The sequence below is a fragment of the Aphanomyces invadans genome, assembly GCF_000520115.1.
Source record: "Aphanomyces invadans strain NJM9701 unplaced genomic scaffold supercont1.27, whole genome shotgun sequence".
In the NCBI taxonomy this organism is placed as follows: Eukaryota; Oomycota; class Saprolegniomycetes; order Saprolegniales; family Verrucalvaceae; genus Aphanomyces; species Aphanomyces invadans.
In genome coordinates, this window is record NW_008580172.1 from 712,610 (window position 1) to 737,474 (window position 24,865).

The 24,865-nt window shown below is 56.5% G+C and overlaps 12 protein-coding genes across 12 annotated transcripts; 8 read left to right on the forward strand and 4 right to left on the reverse strand.

Annotated features, from left to right (window-relative positions):
* Window positions 1-322: 322 nt before the first annotated feature.
* On the reverse strand, window positions 323-1,025 carry H310_10743 (hypothetical protein). Its single transcript, XM_008877195.1, has one exon. It carries the CDS (start codon window positions 997-999, stop codon window positions 484-486), a length of 516 nt encoding a protein of 171 aa, XP_008875417.1. The 5' UTR covers window positions 1,000-1,025; the 3' UTR covers window positions 323-483.
* A 916-nt stretch (window positions 1,026-1,941) lies between these two features.
* On the forward strand, window positions 1,942-4,211 carry H310_10744 (4-aminobutyrate aminotransferase). The gene is made up of 3 exons (XM_008877196.1): window positions 1,942-2,484; window positions 2,545-2,942; window positions 3,180-4,211. Exons 1-3 carry the CDS (start codon window positions 1,965-1,967, stop codon window positions 3,738-3,740), a joined length of 1,479 nt encoding a protein of 492 aa, XP_008875418.1. The 5' UTR covers window positions 1,942-1,964; the 3' UTR covers window positions 3,741-4,211.
* On the reverse strand, window positions 3,784-4,200 carry H310_10745 (hypothetical protein). Its single transcript, XM_008877197.1, has one exon. It carries the CDS (start codon window positions 4,135-4,137, stop codon window positions 3,802-3,804), a length of 336 nt encoding a protein of 111 aa, XP_008875419.1. The 5' UTR covers window positions 4,138-4,200; the 3' UTR covers window positions 3,784-3,801.
* A 423-nt stretch (window positions 4,212-4,634) lies between the features above and the next one.
* H310_10746 (tRNA (cytidine(34)-2'-O)-methyltransferase) lies at window positions 4,635-5,161 on the forward strand (the record flags this gene model as incomplete). Its single annotated transcript, XM_008877198.1, has 1 exon — window positions 4,635-5,161. A coding segment is annotated over one exon (467 nt), but the record flags the coding sequence as incomplete, so codon positions are not given.
* Window positions 5,162-5,781: 620 nt separating this feature from the next.
* Window positions 5,782-6,510, forward strand: H310_10747 (succinate dehydrogenase, cytochrome b556 subunit). Its single transcript, XM_008877199.1, has 2 exons — window positions 5,782-6,187; window positions 6,248-6,510. Exons 1-2 carry the CDS (start codon window positions 5,837-5,839, stop codon window positions 6,368-6,370), a joined length of 474 nt encoding a protein of 157 aa, XP_008875421.1. The 5' UTR covers window positions 5,782-5,836; the 3' UTR covers window positions 6,371-6,510.
* Window positions 6,511-7,458: 948 nt separating this feature from the next.
* On the forward strand, window positions 7,459-10,424 carry H310_10748 (hypothetical protein). The gene is made up of 8 exons (XM_008877200.1): window positions 7,459-7,537; window positions 7,606-7,751; window positions 7,804-8,117; window positions 8,183-8,344; window positions 8,427-8,612; window positions 8,678-8,972; window positions 9,017-9,239; window positions 9,443-10,424. Exons 1-8 carry the CDS (start codon window positions 7,523-7,525, stop codon window positions 10,034-10,036), a joined length of 1,935 nt encoding a protein of 644 aa, XP_008875422.1. The 5' UTR covers window positions 7,459-7,522; the 3' UTR covers window positions 10,037-10,424.
* A 117-nt stretch (window positions 10,425-10,541) lies between these two features.
* On the forward strand, window positions 10,542-11,529 carry H310_10749 (hypothetical protein). The gene is made up of 3 exons (XM_008877201.1): window positions 10,542-10,738; window positions 10,807-11,063; window positions 11,118-11,529. The coding sequence occupies exons 1-3, from the start codon at window positions 10,608-10,610 to the stop codon at window positions 11,138-11,140; spliced, it is 411 nt and encodes a 136-aa protein (XP_008875423.1). The 5' UTR covers window positions 10,542-10,607; the 3' UTR covers window positions 11,141-11,529.
* Window positions 11,400-11,704, reverse strand: H310_10750 (hypothetical protein; the record flags this gene model as incomplete). Its single annotated transcript, XM_008877202.1, has 2 exons — window positions 11,400-11,603; window positions 11,663-11,704. 2 exons carry the CDS (start codon window positions 11,702-11,704, stop codon window positions 11,400-11,402), a joined length of 246 nt encoding a protein of 81 aa, XP_008875424.1.
* A 2,119-nt stretch (window positions 11,705-13,823) lies between these two features.
* On the forward strand, window positions 13,824-15,509 carry H310_10751 (hypothetical protein; the record flags this gene model as incomplete). Its single annotated transcript, XM_008877203.1, has 1 exon — window positions 13,824-15,509. The coding sequence occupies one exon, from the start codon at window positions 13,824-13,826 to the stop codon at window positions 15,507-15,509; it is 1,686 nt and encodes a 561-aa protein (XP_008875425.1).
* Window positions 15,510-17,966: 2,457 nt separating this feature from the next.
* H310_10752 (hypothetical protein) lies at window positions 17,967-18,940 on the forward strand. Its single transcript, XM_008877204.1, has one exon. It carries the CDS (start codon window positions 18,150-18,152, stop codon window positions 18,897-18,899), a length of 750 nt encoding a protein of 249 aa, XP_008875426.1. The 5' UTR covers window positions 17,967-18,149; the 3' UTR covers window positions 18,900-18,940.
* Window positions 18,941-20,390: 1,450 nt separating this feature from the next.
* Window positions 20,391-20,907, forward strand: H310_10753 (hypothetical protein; the record flags this gene model as incomplete). The annotated part of the gene is made up of 2 exons (XM_008877205.1): window positions 20,391-20,717; window positions 20,782-20,907. The coding sequence occupies 2 exons, from the start codon at window positions 20,391-20,393 to the stop codon at window positions 20,905-20,907; spliced, it is 453 nt and encodes a 150-aa protein (XP_008875427.1).
* Window positions 20,908-20,936: 29 nt separating this feature from the next.
* H310_10754 (hypothetical protein) lies at window positions 20,937-24,266 on the reverse strand. The gene is made up of 11 exons (XM_008877206.1): window positions 23,807-24,266; window positions 23,617-23,761; window positions 23,190-23,558; window positions 22,869-23,023; window positions 22,570-22,807; window positions 22,335-22,496; window positions 22,083-22,285; window positions 21,828-22,038; window positions 21,545-21,766; window positions 21,236-21,493; window positions 20,937-21,171 (listed from the first exon to the last, which is right to left on the reverse strand). Exons 1-11 carry the CDS (start codon window positions 24,253-24,255, stop codon window positions 20,989-20,991), a joined length of 2,595 nt encoding a protein of 864 aa, XP_008875428.1. The 5' UTR covers window positions 24,256-24,266; the 3' UTR covers window positions 20,937-20,988.
* Window positions 24,267-24,865: the final 599 nt, after the last annotated feature.

Below are 24,865 nucleotides of genomic sequence, written 5' to 3' on the forward strand. Positions count from 1 at the left end.
GACCGAAGTCGACGTTTGCCATGACAAAATGGACAAACGACATGGAATCGTCGGAAACGCATCAAATGGCGTCGACCCTCGCGATTCATATTCATCCAAGTCGCCAGCGACACCACCTGGTTGGATGCACTGTTGCAGCCAATTGTCCTTGTGCAACAGGCTGCCGCTCATCGCTTTGCTTCGCTGGGTGTGGCATGGACAACAGCAGGGCTTGGTGCATGCGTGGATGTCCAGCCATGCTTTGATGGCGTCCTAGTCATGTACGTGAAAATGGACGCCGCTCAACCTTCCAAGAATGACGCTGCTGCGACCACGACGCTGATGGCATGCACGAGGACTTTACTCGATGACGACGACTTGCATCGGTGACACGGTTTAAATAGCGATTCCTACGCACTTGACGACAAGAAGGAGGCGTATGAAGGAGCGTCATCAAGTCCGACAGCAACCAGACATGTTTGCTTCGACATGGGCAAGAGGGACTTAAAGCGCTGCAATTGCTGACATTTCCACCAAGACACGGTCATCGTAGAGGGCGGCTTCAACAGTGGCACGTGCGGGAGCAGCGCCTGCGGGCACCCAAGCGTCCCATTCAGCATTCATATCGGCGTAGTCCTTGCGAATGTCCTTGAGATAAATGGTCACGGAGAGGAGCTTGGACTTGTCTGTGCCCGCGTCAGCTAAAAACGTGTCGATGCTCGCCAACGTTTCCGCCGTTTGCGATCTCACGTCTCCATCTAAGTTGTCGGCGAGCTGTCCAGATAAATACACTGTGCGGTTGTGGACCACGACTTCGCTGAATCGCGGCGACTTGTGCAGCCTTTCGATGGGGAGTGCAGGGACGGGAGGTGCCGACGAAAAGGCAGCCGTCGCTGACGGCGCGTGCGGCAGCAACAACACATGGCGAAGGTGTTTACCTTGGGCAGCAGAGGTGCATCGTGGCCATAGCTTCATGCATTCCCGCAATCTCCCGGCGCGCATCAGCATCACCCTTCCCATCCACCAGATGATCTGCCGTGCCAAGCACAAGGGGAAATTTCCCACGTTTGCACGGGGAATTTGCCCTTCAGCGGACCATGGCAAAGCCGACTACTTATATCTTACTACGTAGTAAGTATTTTGCATCCTGGCATACACGGAGGTACAGTAGAATAAAATCAATTCTTTTTAATAGCATGACATAGTCCAACTTGATTGGCTATAATCAGGCATATATATATCAGTCGATCAAAGTTGTGGTAGTATCTGCTCTGCAATTGGTCAAAAGGAATGATATTTTCAGAGGTGGTATTGAAGTGGTAGAATTCTTTAAAATGGATCCTGTTTTTGACACGTGGTCGGCGTATTTTGGGGGTGATGGCTTTTTCCTGGGGGAGTATTTCTCAAGATCGTCCAACGAATGAAAATATTTCTCACGATCGGCCAATTTGTACGTTCGAGAGGTATTTTTTATATCCAACCGTCCACCGATGTATGATTGGCTTAAAGTCTCTTGTGCTAAATACCTTGGATGTGTAAGCCCCAGGGGGGTTTCGTCCTCACCATTCGAGAATTTCAGCGGCCCCCAGCATACACCGACCGCACCCGCCGTCCACGACGCCACACCAAGCGCGACAGCCACCGAGCGGTATGACCCAGCGACTTTCGATCGATACTCATGTACACCTGGTCCACCATGTCAGGCATGCCACGTCCTTCGGCTCATGAGACTTTTAGCCAATCATGCCGCGATGGACGTTTTGGAATAAAAATACCTCATGCACGTTCAACTTGGACGATCGTGAGAAATATTTTCATTCGTTGGCCGATCTTGAGAATTACCCTCTTTGGGTTCACTGTATTTGTTTCATTTGCGTGACTCGGGAGCATCACGTTGGGAATTTTCCTGCTTGAAGTAAGCCATGGGAAGTTGAAGACGATGGGGCACTTGTGCGATGCTGAGGGCAATTTCCAATCAAACGACAATGCTGACGAGGTCGCTTCGATGCCAGGCCCGCGCCATATCCACGGCCAAGCTCCCCACGACGCCGTCGCCACCTTTTCCTGACGAGTATCCCCATGCGCTGATGCGCACGGCGTCGCCTGGCCCGCGGTCGATCGCTTTGAGCAAAGAGCTCGCAACGATGCAACACACCGCCGCAGTGCACTTCTTCGTCGACTACAAAGCAAGCCGTGGCAACTACATCGTCGACGTCGATGGCAACCGCTACCTCGACGTGTTTTGCCAAATCGCGTCGTTGCCCATCGGGTACAATCACCCTGCCCTAGCGGCAGCGATGACCGATCCAGACAACTTGGCCATGCTGACTCAGCGCCCCTGTCTGGGGAACCTTCCGCCACTTGAGTGGCACGGCCTGCTCCAGTCCACGTTGGGCACAATCCAGCCACGAGGGTGTTCGGACTACGTCACCCTCATGTGCGGCTCGTGCGCCAACGAAAACGCCTTCAAGGCTGCCTTCATTTGGTACATGACCAAGCTCCGAGGTAGAATGAGTGACTCATCTTCCTTTCTCGCGACGGTCGTGCTTGACGGATATGACGCAGGTGGCTGTCCCCCCAGCGAACGCGACATGCAGTCCAGCATGGCTAACACGTGCCCTGGGTCCCCCGCGCTGTCGATTTTGTCGTTTCAAGGCGGGTTTCATGGCCGACTTCTCGGGTGTCTCTCCGCCACGCATTCGAAACCAATCCACAAAGTCGACATTCCCGCGTTCGACTGGCCCGTGGCCCCGTTTCCAAGGCGTCGGTACCCACTCGACGCTCATCAACGTGCAAATGACGACGACGAAGCACGATGCTTGAGCATCGTCGAGGACATCTTGACGGCCCACAACAAGGCGACCACCGAATCGACGCAGATCGCAGGCATCATCGTCGAGCCCATCCAAGCCGAAGGCGGCGACAACTATGCGAGTCCTGCCTTTTTCCGGGCGTTGCGTCAGGTACGACCACTCGATGTGTCGAGCTGCATGCGCGTTGTGGAGATGGCATCGTTTTGCGGTCGAAGTCTGCTCAGCTCAAGCGGCGCCCGAGGGCTGGATGTGGTTTTATGGTTGAGGGCTTGCATGAACTCGTCTGGAAATGCTTGAATCCCCATGCCACTTGCGCCAAGTCGGGCGACTGTTGTTGCCGTGTGCACGTCCTCTGTCGAGTTTCAGCCTCTCATGTAACTTGTCCAGCTCGCGTCCGACTACGGCGCGGCGTTCATCGTGGACGAAGTTCAGACGGGCGGCGGGAGCACGGGCAAGTTCTGGGCCCACGACCACTGGGACCTCGTGGACCCCCCCGACCTCGTGACGTTTTCCAAAAAGCTGCAGACGGGAGGGTACTTTGCCAAGCCCGAGTTTCGCCCGGCCGAAGGGTACCGCATCTTCAACACGTGGATGGGGGACCCGTTGAAAATGATCCAGCTGCAAGCATTTCTCAACACGATGCGCCAGGATAAGTTGCTCGCGACGGTGGAAATATCTGGCCGCGTGTTACTCAACGGGCTCCAGCGCCTGACGGAAGCATATCCAGGGCAACTCAGCAACGCGCGCGGGATTGGGACGTACGCAGCCGTGGACTTTGCCACGACGGCCGCGCGAGATGCCATGATCACCAAGCTGAGACAACGTGGGTTGGAGTGCGGCGGGTGCGGCGACCTGGCGCTGCGCTTTCGACCAGCTCTGATCTACCAACCGAAACATGCGGCGGAATGCCTCGAGATCCTCGATGATGCGTGTGCGTCTAGCAAGTAATAGCTGCATGAAAGGGTCGACAATGCTCGAGGAAAGGACGGGATCTCCTTAAAAGCGAACATTACTTGTTCTTCTCCACCAAATCTTGCAACGCCGCATAGTTGGCGCCGACGAGTTCACCGATCTTGACGGAGTCCTTGTACAGATGGAACGTTGGCATGGCGGAGATACCAAGCTCGCCGCTGCAATTGTCGCTCTCGTCGACATCGATTTCGAAGAAGACGACCGTTGGTTCCGCCTTGGCCAAATCGTGGACACGCGGCTTGATGGCTTGGCACGGGCCGCACCACGTGGCCGTGAAGTCAACTACGACCAACTTCCCTTGGTACTCGGGCTTGGCAATCTCGGCCTTGAAGTCCTTTGCGCTGTCGAAGGTGTGAACGCGAACTCCCGTCATGATGAGAACTGTTGGCAAGAATGGCGAATCCGCAATTTTTCTAATAATTTGAGTAGGACTTGATTGAACTCGCACTTTAGAGAATGTATTGTTCAAAGTACGCGAATCCATAGCGAAATCGTTTTCAATATTTTCGAAATCTGAATATTTACTGGGATGAAGAACCACAGGTATTGTGAATGCCTGTGTGCGTTTAATGCACTTCGTGTTTAACTCAGTACCTTTGGCCTCAGAAGAGGTAAACAGCATGCCCTGCGCAAGGTATGCATTCTCTGGACTCGCAAACTACTAATCTCTGGAGCACTGCGTTAAAAGTTGTTCGACTAGCTTGCTGGATGCGCCTGCGTGTAGTTCCCCAAATTGAGATATATGTTCAACGTGTCTTGTAGGTGCGTTGAATTCAAATGATTGGCTAGGAGAAGAACACGAACTATGATAGGTCGATTCCACCAGCCAGTCAGATGTTGAGAATTCTCGGCGGAGTTGGCACAATTGCAAAATGTTTCAACTGGCGCTGTTCCAGCCGCGAATTCCACCCAACTGTGGCAACATCATGCGCTTAGCAGCGAACAATGGGTGCATTCTACACCTCATTGAGCCGTTTGGCTTCAACCTGGACGAGAAGAGCGTGCGGCGAGCAGGACTAGACTACCGTGATATGGCAGTAGTCCGTCGCCATGCCAACTTCGAAGCGTTCCGCGAAGCCGTGTCGGGTAGTCGCATTCTCGCGTGCACAACCAAAGGCAGCCGACCATACACACAAGTCCAGTACCTTCCAGGCGACGTGCTTCTGTTCGGATCGGAAACCAGTGGACTTCCCGATGAAGTCCGCAACAACATCTCGGAAGACCTTCGCATTCGGATTCCCATGTTGCCGGATTCGAGAAGCCTCAATTTGGCCAATTCCGTTTCCATCATCAGCTACGAAGCTTGGCGTCAAAACGACTTCAAAGGTGGTGTCTAGTAGTATCGAGGCAAGTCGAGTTTCACCTAATATTGTACCATATGCGTAAAACGATGAGAGCATTGCTATAGCTTGGAAGTATCGGTTCATATCTCACAAGAATTGGACTGCACATTCAGTGAATGTGTAAACGTGAGCTTCCACTTTAATCCTCGTCACAGGTGCTACCTCGCTGCCTAGTGTTCACGCTGGCATTGACCGTACTGGAGCGCGATCGCGATGAGATGTACGTAGCTCAGGGCGGCGATCTGATGTGTGTAGTAGGAGACAGCAAGTGCAGGAGTCTCTCCATCGTCCAATTGCGCTTTGACACTATCATTTATCAATTCGTATGGACCATCCCGGCACCGTCGCCGTAACAACGCTCTAGGTTACGTGATAAGCTCTCACGCCGTCGTGCATAATCACATTTGCTACTTATCCACTCAGCCCACACATGGGAATAGTGTCCGCGGTTCAAGCTGTGGCAGTGAGCAAGTTCCCACGGCAGCACTCGCTAATGATCATCTCTGGGTTGGGCCATTGCGTCGTTCACGGTCGGTCGTGCTCTTGGCGGTACCGCGATTTTCATCGTCACTTGAGTTGAAAGTCTTATCCTCTCAAGTTCGCTCTCTCTTAGTTCGATGGTAGTATCCGGATACCTGTGCCATTTGTGGTGTGGGCCAAACGTATCCGGATATCACCCACCTGCCGCCTGCCGACGAGTTCAGAAATCCTCCAGCGGACAACCTGAACATGCAGCGCTCGACCATGCAGACCCTGGCCAAGGCCGTGAAGGCCCAAGCACCTTCGCAAGTCCGCCTCCTGTCCTACACCGAGCGTCAAGCCCGTCTCGGCCGCCCCGTGTCGCCGCACGTCGAAATCTACGCGTTTCCGATTACTGCGCTGTCGTCGATCACGAACCGTGTGACTGGTATTGCTATGTCGGGTGGGTTCGCTGCCGTCGGTGCGTTGTCCATTGTGGGTGCCGATGTCCCTGCGCTGCTCTACTCTGCGCAGGAAGTCATTCCGTTCTTCGCCCCTGTCTCCAAATTCGTCGTGGCATTCCCCATCTCGTACCATTTCCTGTGCGGCGCTCGCCAAGCGGTAGGCGCTCTTCATCTTCGCGCGAAAAATGGGCTCTCATGTGGTGTATTTGGGGTGTAGGTGTGGGACAACAACCCGGAAGTGTTGACGGTTCCTCAAGCCGCTCCCACGAGCTACGCTCTCTTTGGCGGTGCCGCAGTGCTGGGTTTGGGTGCCGCTGCCATCACCATCAAGCGAGAATAATTATACACGTTTATCTCTCCCTGATTTGGCGTACCATGCTCCAAATACAAGTCGTTCATACCCCCAACGTGCTTGAGTGCAGTGTAATCGTGTGTTTCACTGAGCTCCTTTTCAATGTGGATAGCCACATGCAGACCACAGCGTACAGTGTCCATCAGCGAACTCAACCCCGCTGTCCGTTGATGCGTTATCTTCGCTGCCGTGAATGGGTGGACGACAACGGCGTCTCAGCAACTGTTATGCGCAGTGTTATTCCAGCGTCTCTGAATCCTCAGGCCTGCAGCAAGTTGTGTGAAGACATGGCATCCAAGGGTCTATACAACAAGACGCACTTCCGACATGCTTATGGGCCGGTAGCCGGAAATGTCATTTTCTTGGACGAAAAATCCCAATTTTTGCAAAATTTGATATTCAAACGTGACGAAATTGACAAAAGTTTGAAGCAACATTTTTTTAATATTTATGACACCAAGTCCGACCTCCATGCTGACACCGCCCCCCACTCCATTTTTGCGCGCTTTCCTGGATGTGCTGCGTGTGGGCTGTCAACTAGGTTATCAAGGAGCCATGTCTGCGTCTGCTTTGTCGGACGAGAAGTGGGTGGATGAGCTAGTCAGTGTGAACCGCGGCCGTTTCTGCAAGTTCAAAAAGACCTTCGACCCCCACCTTTGAAAAAGTCATTCTGCGCAAAATCCTAATCGCCAGACGAGCCTTCACCATGTCGTTGTTTCTGTAGGCAACAAGAACTCTGCGTTGGCGAGGTTTGAAAAAAAGGAAAATTCGATCGGTCACGAGCTGTCTCGACCAACGATGCCGATCGCCATTCGCGGGCATCGTCGGGCAAATGGCAGCTTCTAGAGGTCGCCGACGTACGCGCATGCAGGCCCACGGTGCTACTTCCATCGCACCCATGAGTACGTGGTCAATCGAGCCGCCTGGTGTCGCTTTGTGTGTGCCGTGACAACGCTGTACTTGACGTGAGTATAGTGGTCAAATAGCCTCTTTTGATTGGTGAATACAGTACAGGGCCGCCGGAATTCAGCCAATCCGAGAAGTTCAATGGCGCACTTCAATCTTCTTTCGGAAGCCCCATCCTCTGCAGGTTTTTTATCGGGCGGACCACGACGCAAATCGCAATCTCACCAACTCGCCATGCCCAAGTTCACGGTAAGCGTCGCTCGTCGCAACCGACACGCTCTCTCGATGGACCCTGGTTCACCACCATCCGTCTTCAGGCAACCCGCATCAACGAAGAAGTCGACATCCGACTCACGGAAGAGAACAAAGTGTTTGCCCCGACCACCCTCGTCCACGTCCTGACTGCGACGGCGGCCAAGTACGCGACGCAACAAGCATTGCACTACAAGAAGAATGGCGTGTGGTACGCCAATATCAAACCTCGGTCGTATGGGACTCACATGTCGGCGGCAAAGGCAAGCGTACACGTGGGCAGAGTACCACAAGTTCAACCTTCGCTTCGCCAAAGCGTTGCGCCACGTTGGCTTTGAGCAATTCGACACGGTGTCGATCTCGGGCTTCAATGCCCCTCCATGGTTCTTTGCGTATATGGGAGGGTTGTATCTGGGAGGTGCCGCCACGGGCATTTACACGACCAACAACGCAGCGACATGCCAATACGTGCTATCCAACTCGAACGCCAAGGTGCTTGTGTGTGACGACGATGCGCAATTGAAGAAATTCATCTCCATTGCGGACCAACTCCCAAACCTCAAGGCCATCGTTGCATGTACGGATTGTATCGAGATTCCCACCACCATTGTCGCGGAATCTCATTCGCGTCGTTGAGTCCAGGGAAGGCTGATCTAGAGGCGTCCGGCGCCGCCTCGTCGGCCGTGCCTGTGTACTCATTCGAGTCGTTCTTGGAGCTCGGTCAAGACGTGCCGGACGAGGCGATTACCGATAACTTTGACAAGATCCACCCTGGTCATTGCGCATCGCTCATATACACGTCGGGTACGCCATGCACAGCGTCCTGTCGTCGCTATCGCGAACCGCTTGGTTCGCGTCGTGCGATTGCTCATGGCACCTCCTGTAGGCACGACGGGCAACCCGAAGGGCGTGATGCTCTCCCACGATAACTGCACGTTTACGACGGCAGCCGTGAACTCTGCGTTTCCTGGTGGCGCGGGCTATTTTAACAGTACCGAGCGCCTCGTGAGCTTTCTCCCGCTTTCGCACATCGCCGGACAACTGCTCGACATTGGGCAGCAAGCGTACTACGGTGTGTGGCCATCGTAAACGGTGGCAGCAACGGCGTGCTTGGGGTTGACGCTGTCGCTTGTGCAGGTTTTCACATCTACTTTGCCGAACCGGATGCGTTGAAGGGCTCGTTGGGCATGACCCTCAAGGAAGTCCGTCCGACGTACCTCTTGTCGGTGCCGCGCGTGTGGGAAAAGATTTTTGAAAAGATGTCGGACGTCGGGCGGTCGACGACGGGCCTCAAGAAGGCGATCGCGACGTGGGCCAAGTCGGTCGGAGCGGAAAAGTCCCGCCTGAACGAGTACGGCAACGGCGGCGGCGTCCCATGCGGGTTCTTCCTCGCGAACGCGCTCGTGTTGTCCAAAGTTAAGCACGCTCTCGGGTACTGTGCTCTGCTTGCCATGGGCTCACTGCAACGTTGCCCAGATTGGACCAGTGCAAGGCGTTTTACTCTGGCGCGGCGCCGTTGACGCCCGAAGTCGTCGCGTACTTTGCATCGCTCGACATGCCGCTCTTTGAAGCGATGGGGCTTAGTGAAACCACGGGCATTGCCTTTTACAACTACGCGGATCGCTGGAAGCCCAACTCGATCGGACCTGCCGTCGTCACCACCGACGCGCGCGTGAACCCCGACACGAACGAGCTGCAGGTGAGCCACCCGCCCAATTTGATCACCTGTATCGATGACCATCGACGGTTGTCGGCGAAGTTTGTCCTGTTGCGTGATTGAATGCCGTGGCTCCGGCAATTTCTTGGCTACGGAGACAAATTGCTCGTGCGTTGCTGTGTTGAACTTGCTCCGTCGCGGACACGGTGCTTTGGTCGAGTGTGGCGCTCACGGGGGTCGCGTAGGTCCGCGGCCGCCACGTCATGATGGGGTACTTGAACAACGACGAACAGACGAACGCCGCGATCGACGCGGACGGGTGGCTCTCGACCGGCGACTGCGCCCGCTTCGACGACGATGGGTTCGGATACATCACGGGTCGCATCAAGGAATTGATCATCACGGCCGGTGGCGAGAACGTCCCGCCAGTGCTGCTCGAGAGCGCCATCAAGGAGGAACTGCCCGTCGTTGGGCATGCCATGGCCATTGGCGACAAACGCAAGTTCCTCACGGCGCTCTTGACCCTCCATGTCGTCATGGACGACCAGGGGGCCCCCACGTCGACCTTGGACGGCTCAGTCGTGCGCATTTTGTCGCAGCTCGGATCGACCGCGACAACGACTGCCGAAGCGTACGAGGACCCGGTTGTCCTCAAGTACATCGATGAAGGGTTGAAGCGCGCCAACAACAAGGCCGCGTCGCGCGCCCAGTGGATCCAAAAGTACAAGTTCGTGCCCGACTTCAGCGTCTGCAACGGCGAGCTCACCCCCACCCTCAAGATCAAGCGCGCGGTCGTGGCCAAGCAATACGCCGACCTGATTGATGCGCTCTATGTCTAAGACGTCCACGAGAGAACAACAATGCGACTGTTCGTGCATGTAGTGTTTGAGTTGAAGAGCTTTTTTGACAACCAACCATGCACATCGCTGGCAACAGCTAGGTAGCTGATGCCGTTGGCTCCCCCTGTTCTGCCACGAGCGTCGCCACACTCAACCAAAGCACCTAGACTTTTACGGGAATTCCGCCGCGAATCGCAGTGGGACCAAGCGGTCGCACGTCGGTCTAACAGCTAGCAGGAGACGACTACTTCTCGGCTGAAGCTTCCCAGGGACACCACCGAATTTGCCGCTTCCCTTCAGCATGGGCACATGCTGTGCTCCCATGGAGACTAGCGAAATGGATGCAACTTGTTTTAAATATCGTTTTAAACAACCTTGGAATAGAATGCATTCGAATTTCATGAGCCATGATGCAATTTTGCAATACTGCATGATTCGATTTGCAAGCGCATACGTTTGGAGCCTTTTTTAAATACATTTAAAATTGACATACCTGTTCAACACTATTTGGAGTAACTTCACAGCACAGGCTGCATTCCGTGGGAGTTTCGGTGCGCTTGCGACGACAACGATGGAAGCCGAGATGAATCCGACGGTGCTGGCCGCCATGAAGGCGCAGAAGGAATGGGCGAAAGCAGTGGCATTCAACCAGGAGGGAAAGATTATTGCAGCTACGGCAAAGCCCCTGGACGGTGAAATTGCGTACGCACCATTCACACCTTTCTTCTCCTTAACAAACCTGCTCATTCCCTCGCTTGATGGCTGCACAGGGGGTTCTTGAAGCTGTTTGACAGCCGCGACGATACGATGGGCACGGGAATTGTGTACCTGAATGAGCAATACGATGTCCATCGATTCCACCCACCGCTCATCTATGGCCGCCGAGGAGACCCGGCCAAAGGCGAAGGCGAAGGTATCGCGATTTGCAAAGTCGAAAAAGCGTCGATCTACGTCCTCATTACATACTTCTTGCCCACGCTGTCGTCCCGCGCTGTACCACAGCTGCAAGATTTCTGTGCCCAGCATTGTAAGTAGTTACATGTACGCTGATGCATGTTCATGACGTTCCTTGGGCTCGTAGTCGAGGCACCAGCCCAACAATAATCTCGAAGCGCGCGAGCGAAGTGAGGGTATTGTCGCGGCGGAAAATACAAGGGTGCGATGATCTTGCACGAGCATGTACTTCGACAAGTAGGAAGAACCTGTCATCATTTGGAGAATAGAACGGCATTGATCGTCGGTGGGAAATGCCGTGATGGTTTTCGCTCGAACATATCAGCCACCCAGGTTTCATGCATGGACGAAGGCGAGACGTCGTGGGCATGGCAAGTCGACAGGTGGTTCCATCGAATTGCATTGTACATTAAGCGGACGCGGCAGCTTCCTTCTGTTGCTTGAACTCTTTCCACTCTTTGTTAAATGCGCGCGCCTTGTCCATGTTGACTTTGCGGCGGAATGCGTTTTCCTTGGCAAAGCACTCGTTCAATGCAGCCTTCATGTCGTTGCAAGCGCCGACGAACTTGCCATACGGGTTCTCTGCATGGCATTCGCGCAAGGCATCAACGATCTACTCCACAGACACAGTATCAGCATCGTCCTTTCCATGTATCAAGGCGGCGCGCGTACCGCCTGACATTCCGGGTGCGGCTTGTCCAGTGACGAGTGCATCCTTCGCCTCCCGCTCGTGTTGTGATGGCGCGCGTCCCACAAAGTGCGATATTATCCGGATGCGGTTAAATCAGGCATCGTGCTGCAGGAAACTCGCCGACACTTGGGCGGCGTGAGGCCAGCCCTGGCCCCAGAGCAGCTCTAGTCCAAAGGGCCTCTGTCGCACCAAGCTTGGTCTAGCCACCCACTTCGCCATGAACAGTTTAAGCTTCGTGTTAGTGCGGGGGCCGCGCTGGAGATTACCCTGTTGTTTGCCGCTCACCAGCTATGACAGTGAGTCTGTCATAGCAGCTGAGCGAACAAACTGACACCAAGCCTGCCGATTCTTCGATCGACGCTTCCCGACCGTCCCCATCGACTACCAGCCGTGGACAACTCGATCTTTACGACCCCCTCACGTTCGTCTGCTGAGGTGAAAGCGACACCCCCCAGTTTCTACTGCAGTACCTCTAACCACGTCACCAATTGTAACCAACGCCCGCCCCACCACGTCCAGCGGCAGCCCCAACTCCGCCTCCAGCCAACTATCCCATCTACTCCACGGCCAACCCCCAGTACACCATCGCCTTCGCAGCCCACGCCACGTTGTCTCAATCGCGACTGCCACCTTCAAGTCACCTCCCCATCCTGCGAACGTGAACGCGCGTCCGCTTTACCCCCCCCCCCGCTGGACGGTGTGCGTAGTGATTCCAACCACGTTGCCATCGACTGCAACTCGTTCCATGACTCGACCTTGGGCGACGTCATGACAACAGTTTGGACGTCTGTGTTGGACATCACAAGAGAATTCCGATCCGGCGCAGTGGACAACAATCTTCATGCTCCCGACGATGGGACAACAACCACGTATTTGATGTCGTCGTTCGAGTCGTGAAACTCGACGTGGCCGCACATCGAGGACGGCGTCGGTCGATTTGCCACACGCCGTTGTCCTCAACGTGGTCCTTGTCCTGAACAACGTTCTCATGTTGCTGACGTGTAACCCAAACACAAGGGCCGTCGCCGTCAGTTCATCCATTCTGCCGTGCAGGGAGCCAACCTTGCCATGATCCGCACGATATGTCGACTCACGAAGTTGGACGTCACCGAAGGTGAGGATCGTATTCCGGCACACGCATTCAACGGCCCGTTAAACACCTTCCTCCCGATCTCGGCAAACGTCCGTCTGCAACCAATGCCCTTGACTACCACACAGCACAGTGTGGAACCTTCACGGGTGTTGGCAGCGAGGGCCACGTTGAACGAATTTGTGGGGTGAAATCACAGACGAGCATGTGTGCACAGCCATCACGGGTGGCAGTGAAAGGCGCCACAGTGACCAACCGACCGACCCGCTCGCGCGCTTCGCCGGAATAGGCTTGTCAAAGTGCCATGTCTCGACCCATTCCATCATACGATTGTCGACGCATATTGTCGCATGATGAGAGGCGAGCCGACAAAAACAAATCTTGGACACGAGCCGCTTGGATTTGCACGTCGGTGGGGTTCTCTTTCACCGAATGGCATGACAGTCCGAACAACACTCGAGTCGGCGGAAAAGAAGTCGTCGACACCCCCCCCCTTGTTCACTCTAAGTTGGCGCCGGTGCACTGACCGCACCATTTCAACGTTGCTGTCCTGCCTATAGAAAACGCATTCGGGCCGACGAAGACGAGCACACCATCATCCCGCAAGTGTCAAAAGCCCAAACTCGTGTTACAAGACAAGATGCCAGAGTTGATGGTTGCGCGCGACATTGACAGAGTGTGGACGAGACCAATCGTAACAAGTCCGTTGTGCACGTTGGGTGCTGTGGTGAGCAATAGCTCGCGAGCTGTGCTAGATGCTGGGATGGTTGATCGAGGAGGTCTCGAATGCGTCAGGTTTCATGTTGTGCATGTTTTCTGTTGTCTTACGTATCGGCCACGGGATTTCTCAAGTTGAAGTCGCAAAAGTGTAGTATTACTACTAGTATTCCTAAGTCGACAACGTAGGAACACTAGTAGTAATACTACACCTAACATGGCAAGGTGGATTGGTGCGATGGACACGCTGGGGGGCGTTTGGATTGGCTGGATTCGAGCCAATCAGCATGGTCCATATCCAAAAGGACGGCGGCCATGGCACGAGTTGACAATTGATGGCGAACCTCAAGCTCCCGTGCTGCGGGCTGTTTGGAGGCCTCCTTGGCTACCTCTTCCAAAGCAACCCGGCACCGGAGAATGCGCCGTCGTCACCGCATTACCGCCCTCCGCTCATGACCAACTGGCATGCGTATACGTCGCCACTGGTCCAACCCGAAATCATCGACATGCGTGGTGGTGGCCACTTGGACTTGCACGTTGGCGAAGTCTTGCACGCGTGGGGAGGCGGCGCGCCGTCTGGAACAGTCTATGGCTTTGGGAAAGATGGCTCCCCCCCGACATTCCCAGGTCCAACCATCCTCACCGCTCGCAACGTCCCGATCTCCGTCACATGGACCAATCGCCTGGGCACCGCCCCACACCTTCTCCATCGCAACACAGAGCCGTCCTTCCTCGTCGAAGCATCCGCATGCTATCCCAACTGCGGAGTTCCCACGTCCATTCACGTACACGGGTTAGAGAACCCTCCCAAGTATGACGGACTGCCCACGCACACCTTTTACCACAACACAAGTTTCCGAGCCGAGTATGCGAATCGACAGAGTCCATCAACCAAAGTATACCACGACCATGCGTGGGGCTTGTCTCCTTTGAATATGTGGGCCGGCATGGTTGGCTTGTATGTCATTCATGATGCGACGTTGGAGTCGAAATTCAACTTGGCCGACCTGCCCGACATGGCGCTGATCCTTCAGGACAAACTAATCAGTGCTGCCGGCGCCTTGATGTACACGGAGAAGCTCGACTGCATGCCTGTGATACCGACCAAGTGGGTGCCGGAAGCTTACGGCAGTGTCAACACGGTGAATGGGGTCGTGATGCCCGTCGCAACAGTGGAAGCGCGCCAGGTGCGTTTCCGATGGGCCAACGTGGCCAACGCCCGCGCGTACGCGTTGGATTTGCCATTTGCATCGCTTTGCACAATCATTGCCACGGATAGCGGGTTTGTACAGCAGTCGAGGGCAGTGCCTGCCACGGGCTGGACGCTGTTTCCTCTCGAGCGCGTCGAAATGGTGTGCGACTTTACATCCGTGGCACCTGGTACGACGTTCGACATCGAAGACACGCCGTCCCAAGAAAGCGCGTACGTATACGACAAGCGTGTGATGCGATTCCAGATCGTTCCGTCGAAAGCCGCGACCCGAGTCGTCGTCCCACGCGACCTCGTGCCGATGAAAGATCTGCGCGCGCTGCATCGTGACACGCGCGGGTTGACGCGGCGAATCACGCTCGGGGAGCTCATGGACGGACGTGGGTGTTCGACGCACTTGTTTTTGAAGGAGCACGGCGTGGTGAAGGACACATCCACGATCAAGAGCACCCTGCACTGCACGCTTGGCAAGGTCGAGAAGTGGGAATTTGTCAACCCGACCGCGGACCCACATCCATTCCACTGGCACCTCGTCAATGCCATGTGCGGGGACAACGACGCCACGATCGACACGAACGAGCTCAAGGACGTCGTGGCGATTCCGTCGCGGCCGGACGGCGGCGTCGCGTACGTCTGCTATGTGGCATGCACGCCCGACGAGTTTCTCGTGGAGCACAGCACGCGACCGGCCGTCGGATTTGGTTTCAACGTCACGGACGATCCGTACTTGGCGCACTGCCACATCATGGAGCATGGCGAAAATCAAATGATGGCGTGGTTTCAGCTGACCACCACCGACATCGCCAATTGAATGCAAATCCAGTTGTGGATGCACGGGTCGAGAGTGGCGGGGAAAGGCCGGGCGGGCCAACACGTTGATGTGCGTGCCAGACGACCGAATGACGCACGGCGGCACCACTCGACGGAACAGGCGATTCTTGTCACCGTGGAGTGGAGAGAGAGCGACGACAGAATCGTATTTATCTGGGAGGAACGGGTACAGCGAACGCCTCCACATGCTCGAGATCCATCGGGTGGCTGGCATCGCTTGGATCGGACGGACGATTCTCTTGGGGTTTGCCTGCCATCGGCATGCTGAGCACGGACGTAGTAGTACTTGTGGAAGGGTCGCGCGGCTTGTGGGGCGATTTGACGGAGCGAGCGATCCAACATGAATCGAAAGTGTTGACAAACCGGTGCGGGAGTTCAAGACGTTTGCCACGGCGGGCGACGTTTTTGTTCCTCCGCCAGCACCTGCCGACCGAGCGGATGGACAGCCTGGTGCAGCACCGAGTCATCCTTCCATCGTCGTTGTTGCAGAGTGCCTGGATGCAGCGTGACTGGTGCGATGGATCGAGTTGAAGGTCTGGCGCATCTTGAGACGGAAGAGTCGACCGGCATGCAGCGCCGGCATGTTGACAAAGGCGCCGTCCACTTGGTCTTGGCAATTCTCGTCACGCATGGATGCACTAGTGTCGCTCCATTCCATCGCTACACTCGCCATGCTTGCTCGATCGACGGACCCATGCACGACGTCTTGCCGAGTTGAACAACGTGGGCAGCATCCAAGAGGACGAGGAGGGGGCGGGATCGACACTGGCAATTGCGTCCCATGGCGCGTTCGTTTAGCAGCAGGGCGTGTGGGAAGCTGACTCGACCGGCCCTGCAAGGGCGAATGAAGTTGGCGTATCGATGGCACCATGATGACGAGTTGCGCGGTGGCGAGGAGTGGCCAGGAACGAGGTGAATTTGGCTGGGGGACCTTTGGTGTGTGACGACGGAGATGCTTGAAGTCCCAGTTCCGGTCGCCATGCAGCTCGATGGCAGGGAGCTGGACCACCTGTCCCTGGCTGTGTAGGCGCAGCACGGCCATCATCTGCAATTGATGGGCCTTTCTACACCGGCGCCGACAAGTTGCATGGCGTCATGCAAACCCAGTCGCCAACCATCGTGCCTTACGCATGATCGAATAACATGGCTGGGACTATGGAATTTCAACAAGATCCAGTTGGCTCGAGGGCCTCCAATTTCGACGAGCGAAGTCTGCAATGCACAAGCTGCATCCCCTGCGGCCAAGCGCGCCATTTGCATCTCGTGGACCAGCGCCAAGGGCGTTTCATTCAAGCCGTGCTTGCTCGTCGGGCAGTGCCGTTGTGCCCGCCACCACGATCGCAACCAGCCACCTTCCTTTATCGACATCGTGTGACCATGTCGCGGACCCATCTCAGCCTTCCCGCTGCGCCAACCATGCTGCACAACGGACGGAGTTCGCCGCACCCGCGTGTCCGTTGTGACAGCGCATGCGCCTGGTGATCCTGGACGATGGCACGAGCCACGTGCGTCACCCCCCACGCTGCGCACCGTCGCGGGAGCGTCGACCCATCAGTTAAACCCCGTTGTCCCGACAGACAGCCGCCCCCCCCCCCCCGCCGGTTCACATGCAACCCACGTCCTCTAGTGCTGGGTTGGCGCAGACGCATGGCGTCGCTCGCGTGTGGCGATGCCATGAACCTAGCAAACGAAAAGAGTCATTTCCCGGGGCAGTGTGCTGTCTGTCCCCAGCGCATGCTTGGTTTGACACGGATGCGCACTCCCATGGCAGGTGGAGACCGGCTACAACACGTCGAGTCCTGTCCAGCTTCGATGAACCGTTTCGATCCTTCTGCATGCCGTGCTTCGAATCTCTCTCTCTCTCTCTGCACAGCTCAACGACGTTTCCTCTCACACGAGCCATCGCCTTTGCCGTCGGATGTCCCATGGGACGCGTCATCGTCCTCTGCCACCGACCCATTGTCCTTGGACCCAATCCACTTCCGTGGCCAGCGCCACCCACTGAACCGCGCGTCCGGGCGCCGCGCACATGGTGGCATGCAAGCGAATCACGGACGTATTCCACGACGACACGTGCACCGCCAGATGCAGCGCAAGTGGGACGCCACCGCGTTCTCCGACCTAGCTTCGGACACCCGCCGACGAGCCATTTCGTCACGCCGCCTTTCGCAACGACCGCCGCCCTCCTGCGCCGAGTCTCTCGCAGCACCAACAAGCAATCGACGAGCAGGACGGAGCGAAGTCACACCACACGCCGCCACGTCGCCGCATGGCCATTCTGGTCGTGGGTTGGTCAATTCTGGACTAAAACGCAATGACGTTAAATTCGGGCAAACTCGCCCACGTCATGTCTCGGCGGCGGCGCGTCCGGACGTCGGCACCGCCATGGCTGCGGTCAAGTGGCATCGTGGCGGAGGCTGCATCGGCCACGGGGGCGTCGGCGAAGGGGGCGGAGGACATCTTGGCCAAAGTGCGGAGGCCCGCGACCATCGCACATGGGCCTGGCGCTGGGCGGTGTGTAATCACATGACCATGTGGTCTCGGCAGCGCTGCCGTCGTTACCTACGACGACACAGTCGACCAGCGCATTTTGCAATTTTCTCGTCTCCAAGACACGATCATGGTGGAAGCGTCGACGTGGCTAGATCCAGGATTCCCAACGACAAACGATCCGTGGGATGCCTTTCACTTGGAGCCTGCGTCGCTTCTCGACAAGGATTGCTTTGCGATCGACCTGGACCTGAGCGAAGTTTTGCTGTTTGATCCGATCCCGTACGAGACGTCGTCGCCCAAACTCGAGCCCGTCGACGAGCGTTTGGCGCCGCCGGTACAGCCACTGGCAGTCCCTGCCGACGCCATCGCCCAGGTTTTGCCGCAAGAAATTCCCGGCCAGTGCCTCAAGCATCTGTGCCAGAACGCGATCGGGTACCGCGGGTTTTGCAAAGATCACGGCGGTGCGCGCAAGTGTCGCATCGTCGGGTGCCCCAAAGGCAGCCAAGGCCGCAACCTGTGCATTGCCCACGGCGGCGGGAAGCGATGCAAAGTCGAAAACTGCCCCAAGTCGGCGCAGTCGCATGGGCTGTGCAAAGGCCATGGCGGTGGTGCCCGTTGTACGTTTGCGAATTGCAACAAAAGCTCGCAAGGCGGTGGGTTCTGCCGTAAACACGGTGGCGGGAAGCGTTGTGATGTGGCCAAGTGCAAGAACAGCGCGCAACGTGGCAACTTTTGTGCCAAGCATGGCGGATCCAAGGCGTGCCAAGCCGAGAACTGCGCCCGAACCGACCGGGGCGGCGGGTACTGCGAGCTCCATCGACACTACAAGATCCTTCGCTTGACCAAAAAGTTGCAGGACGAAATGACGTCGGTGTAAAGACCGACGCGCGATCTAATTTATCATCAAAGTGTGCCCTACCTCCACCCCTTCCATGCCTCGACCAGCATGCCGCACGACGATGGCGGCAATATCGAGCGCTCTGGAGACATAAACTGCACAGGACGTCCTCTCGCGTGGTGTGGCTTGGGCTTCATGGAAGGTACGTCGACACGGAAGCGCCGACCAACTTGCCGAAAATTGAAGAAGCGACGCGTGGGTGGCGAAACTTGAACTAGGTCCGTAGTTGTACCCCGCATCGTCTTGGCCAGACGCGATGCCGAGGGGACGACGATATGTTCAAAGAGTGGTGTGGCGCGGGAGGAGGGGGAGCCATGGGCAGCCGAGATCCCCGGTCCCGTTGGTGCATCGGGGGCTGCAGCGCGATCACGATGCCACGGGCTGCATGGAACCTGCGTCAAAGTCGCTCCAGCTGGTCGCTGCGTACTTATTGCTGCGTCCGCGCTCCATATGCTCGACAACCGTAGCAACAGCAGACGCCGTGCGACCTCGAGTCGTTGAAGGGCGATGAAGGTGTACACACTTCTTCACCCATATGTACACACAACCACTTGAATCCTCTTGCCTGCCCGTCGTCGCCCCGCGAATGGGCTTTAGAAAACACACACGATGGAGTTGGATGTGCGGCGTGGGGAGAATGGGGCGATGACGAGGTGTATGCATGCCTCGTCGCTCGTTCCATCGGTCGAGTCTTGGCAAAGCGAGCGCTCCGTCGTGCCGCTGCGGCTGCCGTGCTCGCGAGTGTCAACAGTACGCATGGTCGCCAAGGCGACACCTGCAACAATTTGTGCTGGCCAGTCGAGGCGCCGGTCGTGGACTCGATCACGTACAACACACTCGTCGCGCTGCTGCCATGCACACCACGTATCTGCCATCGCAGCAGCGCCCGTGCGTTCGCAGCCAGAGCACATCCGACTCGCATGATGTAATGCAATTCGGGGGCTGATGCGTTCGCGTCCTTTGCGGCGCCACCACCGTGAAAAAGACCAACCGTTGCCGTGTGTCCATGGCGCAGCGGGGGATGTCGGCACTGGAATACACTGCCCAGCGACTCGAACTCTTTTCAAGTGCCACGCCGGCACGAAAAGCGCGACCCCGCCGCATACGAGCAACGACGCAACCAGAAGTACCGATCTCCCGAGGCACGGACAGCCCATTGCGGCCATCGATGACGTGTGTGCGCGCGCTACCGTCGGGAAGTCGTCCATCTCGCGCGGGGGGTGACACTTGGCTTAGCCGATGCCACCACTGCCAGCCGCGCGCTTCGATGCCTGGCCCCGCGACAAGTGCTTGTGGATGACTCCCCCTGGACCCCGCCCCACGAGTCCCCGCATGCCGCCGCCGACGTGCTTTACTCGACTGCGCTCCTCAAACTCCTCTTGCATTTTTGACGGATTTACGTTAAACCCAATGCGTTTTACGCGATACGTCGGACTTAATGGGGGGTGGGACGAGATCCGACGCTTCGACATGACGGACAACACATGGAACACCGACGGCGATGACGTCGCCCCGGCGCCGAGTCCCGTTGTCCGGCGAGAAAGGAGGAAGAAGCGCCGGACACTGCGTTTGAGACCGTTTGCTGGAAACCGGAAGCTCCACGAAGCGCCCGCTCGTTGGCCAGCCGCCAAGTACAAGACGGAAATCCTGGGGCTTGTCACGGCAACCGGGAGCCATGCATGGCGGGAAGTCTTCACCTCCGACTTCATCGACCTTGCCATTGTGTTCTCGATGTGGGCTGTCCTCGGTGGTGCCATTTACATGCTCAACATCCACGTGCCGCAAGCGTACCACGACGTACGTGCAATTCGTATTTTTGTGCACGTGCGAGCAACTCGGCGTGACCGCATGCTGTGCGTAGGCCATGTGGGCTGGCATTGGATTGTTTTCACTCCCCATGGGGCTGTACACTGGCATGCACGCGTACGAGCTGTACGTGTTGCGCCAGACGTCGCAAAAGGGGCTGCAAAAGGTTGTCGTCGAGTAGCTCTCGACCACGAGCAAAAACGCATCCAATGCACTCGTTGTGGAATCTATTCAAGTCAGCCGCCGCATCGAATGGATGGTGCTATGGCCATTGGGGCTTGTCGAGGGATATCAGCACGTCAGCAGGGCGAGGGTCCACCAACTTGAGCCGCTTGTTGTGGTTGAAGCCGTTGGGGCACTGGGTCTGCTTGCGCTGGACGAGCAGCGCGTTCCACAGCTTGAGGGTCGTGCACAGACCGTATGTGTTTTTGATCGTGTCGGCATTCTAGCCCGCGCCATCCATCATGAGCAGACGTGGGATGGATTCATGGCCTGTGGCATCTTCGTACCTCCGACTTGATGGCGTCCGTCCACAGGGACGCAGGGGGTTCTTGCAGGAGCCACATATCGCACGCAAACACGTTGTCCGGCATGAGTTTCGGGTCGGCGACCCACGACGCGATTTGGAATCGCTTGAACTGGCGGAGAAACGGAGCTGCGTTCGGTGGCACGACCAACTCGTCGTGGCACGGGTTCTCGAGCACGTATTCAATCGTGAACGAGTTGAGTTCCTTCTTGGCGAGGGCGAAATGCCAGTCTTCGCTCGCCTACACGCGGACAAAGTCAACTCTGATACACGTCGAGCGGGTGGCACGTACCGCTTGGGTCAGCGCCAAGTTGTCTAAGCGAACCGTCGACAAGCCTTGCTTGGCCGCTGCCACAGCGAACCCGATCAAGTCGGCGTGCAGCCGACTCGGCGGGGCATACGCTTGAAAGTACTTTTCCGCAAACGCGGCAGCATCGTCGATCGATTTCTTCAAGTCGGACGTAGACACCACGTACGGGAGACCGACGTTGTACTGGTCCGACGTGGCGGATGGCTGTGGGGATCGCAGTCACAAGAAAAATCCTTCGTGCCACGGCGATCAAATTGGACAGTACCTTGGGGCAGGTCGGGCACAGTGCTGCGACGCGGTCGGCGGTCGTGAGGCCCTCGAGGTACGAGTCGAAATTTTGGACAATGACCGTGCCCGATTTGGCTTCGATCGCGTTTGGCGCGGCGGCATGGCCAGAGTAGAAAAACACTGCCTTGGGCTGGCGGCTGCCGCGCACGACCTCCATTGCGTCCGGGTCCGGGTCTTCGTCGGGTTTCCTACCTCCCGGCGTCAAAACATTCCAACGCACGAGCCATCGTACGGGTAGGCCGTGACAACTGGCATCGACTTGGACATGACAAAGCGGCGGAGAAACAAAAAGTCCACCGCGAGCACGACCAGCGTCGACGGCAAATGCGGCGCGTTCGAGTGCTGGAGCCAATGGCGCAGCGCGTGCGTCGTTTGAAACGACGCCGTGTCGGGCGCAAAGTGCAATTTCATCTTGGGACTCGTCCGGCGATAAACCTGCGAAACCAACAACTCGGTCGGCAAACGCGGCACTGGCAGACCCGACCTGATTGAGCTCGTCGATCGTGGCACACCCTGTTACGATACGAGTCAACGACCCGCGCTGTTTCACGCGGTCGAACGATTCCACGAGCATGTCCGCTTGCCACTGGTCGGCATTGGAGCATGACGTGACAAAGACGAAGTCAAACGCTTGGTCGGCGTCTGCCTACGATGAATGAGGCGATCCATCGAATTCTTGGCGTTTGACACGCCCAGTGGGCGACAGAGCGCGGCGGTACCACGTCGTTCGTGCTGGCAGCCAGGCCGTGCAGCGGCAACTTGGATGGCACGGCGGACTTGATGTCTTCTCCAAGCAGTAGCCGCTGGTGGTCGTTGAACCCGTTGGCGCACGTGTGCTGCTTGATGTCGCGCGCGGCGCGGTTGTACGCTTGATACGTTAACGCTATCGACACGATGTGGCGCGTTCGGAGGATCGGCGACACCTGCTCCCACCCATACGTGTGCGATGCATAGTGCCTGCACGACCAAATGTCCGTGATACGTCACCAACACAAGCAGCACGACAAACGGCGTGTACCACAGAGAAGGGTCTGGAAGCTGGAGCATCACGGCATCGCACTGGAAAAAATCCAGCGGCACCCATCGGTCCCGCATCACGTATGGTGCGCCATCGACCCACTTGAGCAGCTGCAGCACCGACGTGCGCATCGTGAACGGGTATTCGGCATACAGCTACGACAGAGATCCTTGAATGTGACGCGCAATGGACCAACAAAAGCCGAGTCACGTCGTCATGCAAAACCCATGCAACTACAGATCCATCGCAACACCACTCGAATTCAGTCGACACGAACAACGCTGGGCTCCGTGCTGCTGCTTGTCCGTGACGGCGACTTACGGGGCTGGTTTCGTTCATCGTTTCTTGAATGGGATTGTACTTGATCACGTCGACGAAATTCCAGTTTTCCGCGAACGAGTTGTACCGACTGAGGCGGAAACTGCCGGCAACGCCATGCTCCAACTCGAGCTCTGCGCATGCCAACGGGTAAGCCAGGTGCTGGTACTTTTGCTCGAGCTTGTCGTAGATGCCTTTGGTCATGCCAAAGACTGGATCCATGTGCCGCGCATGCATGATGAACGGGGCGTGAACTGCGTTTCCGCGCCAGTTGTCGGTGTTGACCGACTTGGACGACTTGCCCATCGTGGCTTCGAGAATCTCGACTGGCATGATATACGTTGGGTAGTCGCTGTCGAACCACGCAGCGTCCTAGATAGATCGGTCAGCGACAAGAGATGAACGGATGAAAACAAGGTGAGGCGAGCACCTGCCCCAACAACGTCGGATTCGTCATCGTGTCGGCGACATGCAGCATCGCGGCCAGGTCCAACGTGCGAGTGAAGATCGTGTCGATCTCAACGATCATGACAAACTCGTCGGCGGGAAGCGCCTTCGCCTCAGGAGACTTTGTCCTGCTAGGTCGTGAGAAATGCAACAGATATAAATTGAGATTGTACCATGCGTGAAGGGCATGCGGGTTCAATTCCGTCTCGCCTGACCCCTGGATATTCGCCGCATGAAAGAATGCGACGTTGTAATGAGGAGGCATGGCTTTTTGCAGAGTTAGGAACGCCATCTTGTCGCAGTTGTACGCAATGTACGTCAAGTACCCAGTGAATCGTTGTTCGCGAGCGGTGAACGCCAAGACTTGCGAGCGCATGCGGTCGCGTTCGGAGCACGTTGCTGTGAACACAACGTGCTTGACGATGCGATTGCTCGCCGACGATCCATGACGTCCCTCCGCTCGTACGTGGGCGGCCGAGAGCCCCGACGATGTGGCGTTATTTCGCATGTAGAAACTGACGTTGACAAACGCTGCGAACCCAAACAGGAGCGCCACGCCTCCGAGGAGGTACCATCGCTGCACCGCCGCCTTGGACATTGGCTTCCGTGGAGAAGATGACATGGCGACTGTCGATTTGCACAATGCGAGGTGTGGTGGTGTATCCAAACGTCTCATTGGCCAATTTTAAACAAAAATAAGCCAATGAAAATTGTTGGTGTTGTATGATTGGCTAATGTCACCTTCATTCAGCCAATCAACTGCATCCACTTCTTGCCTTCACAAAGAACATGCCATCAGGCCAGGATATCGCGACATGAAGGAGCGCGTGCAAAAGCAGGGAGTGCCGAGCACAGCGATGCAGAGAATGGCACTCTGGAGCTCTTCGTTGCGCATGCTTGGATCGGATCCATGTGTCGGTAAGTAAAACATCCTCGCCAAGTATATAGCTTTGCAAGGCTGGCAAAACAATGGCGCGCCAGGCTCCATCACACCCACACATGGAAACCCAATTCCGTGTGTGAATAGCATGGATTTGACCTAGTGGGGGGGCAGGGGCAATGCCTCGTTCGACTCGATGCAGAAATGAATGGATAAACTTTCATGGCAATGGGGCAGGTGAGTGTGTAAAGCAACTTGCGTAGGTTCGCTTCGGGCACCAACGATGACTACGTTCTTCAAACGCACTGGTGCCATCATCTCTTCCAACGTGTCGGACGGTGCTCGCACTGTG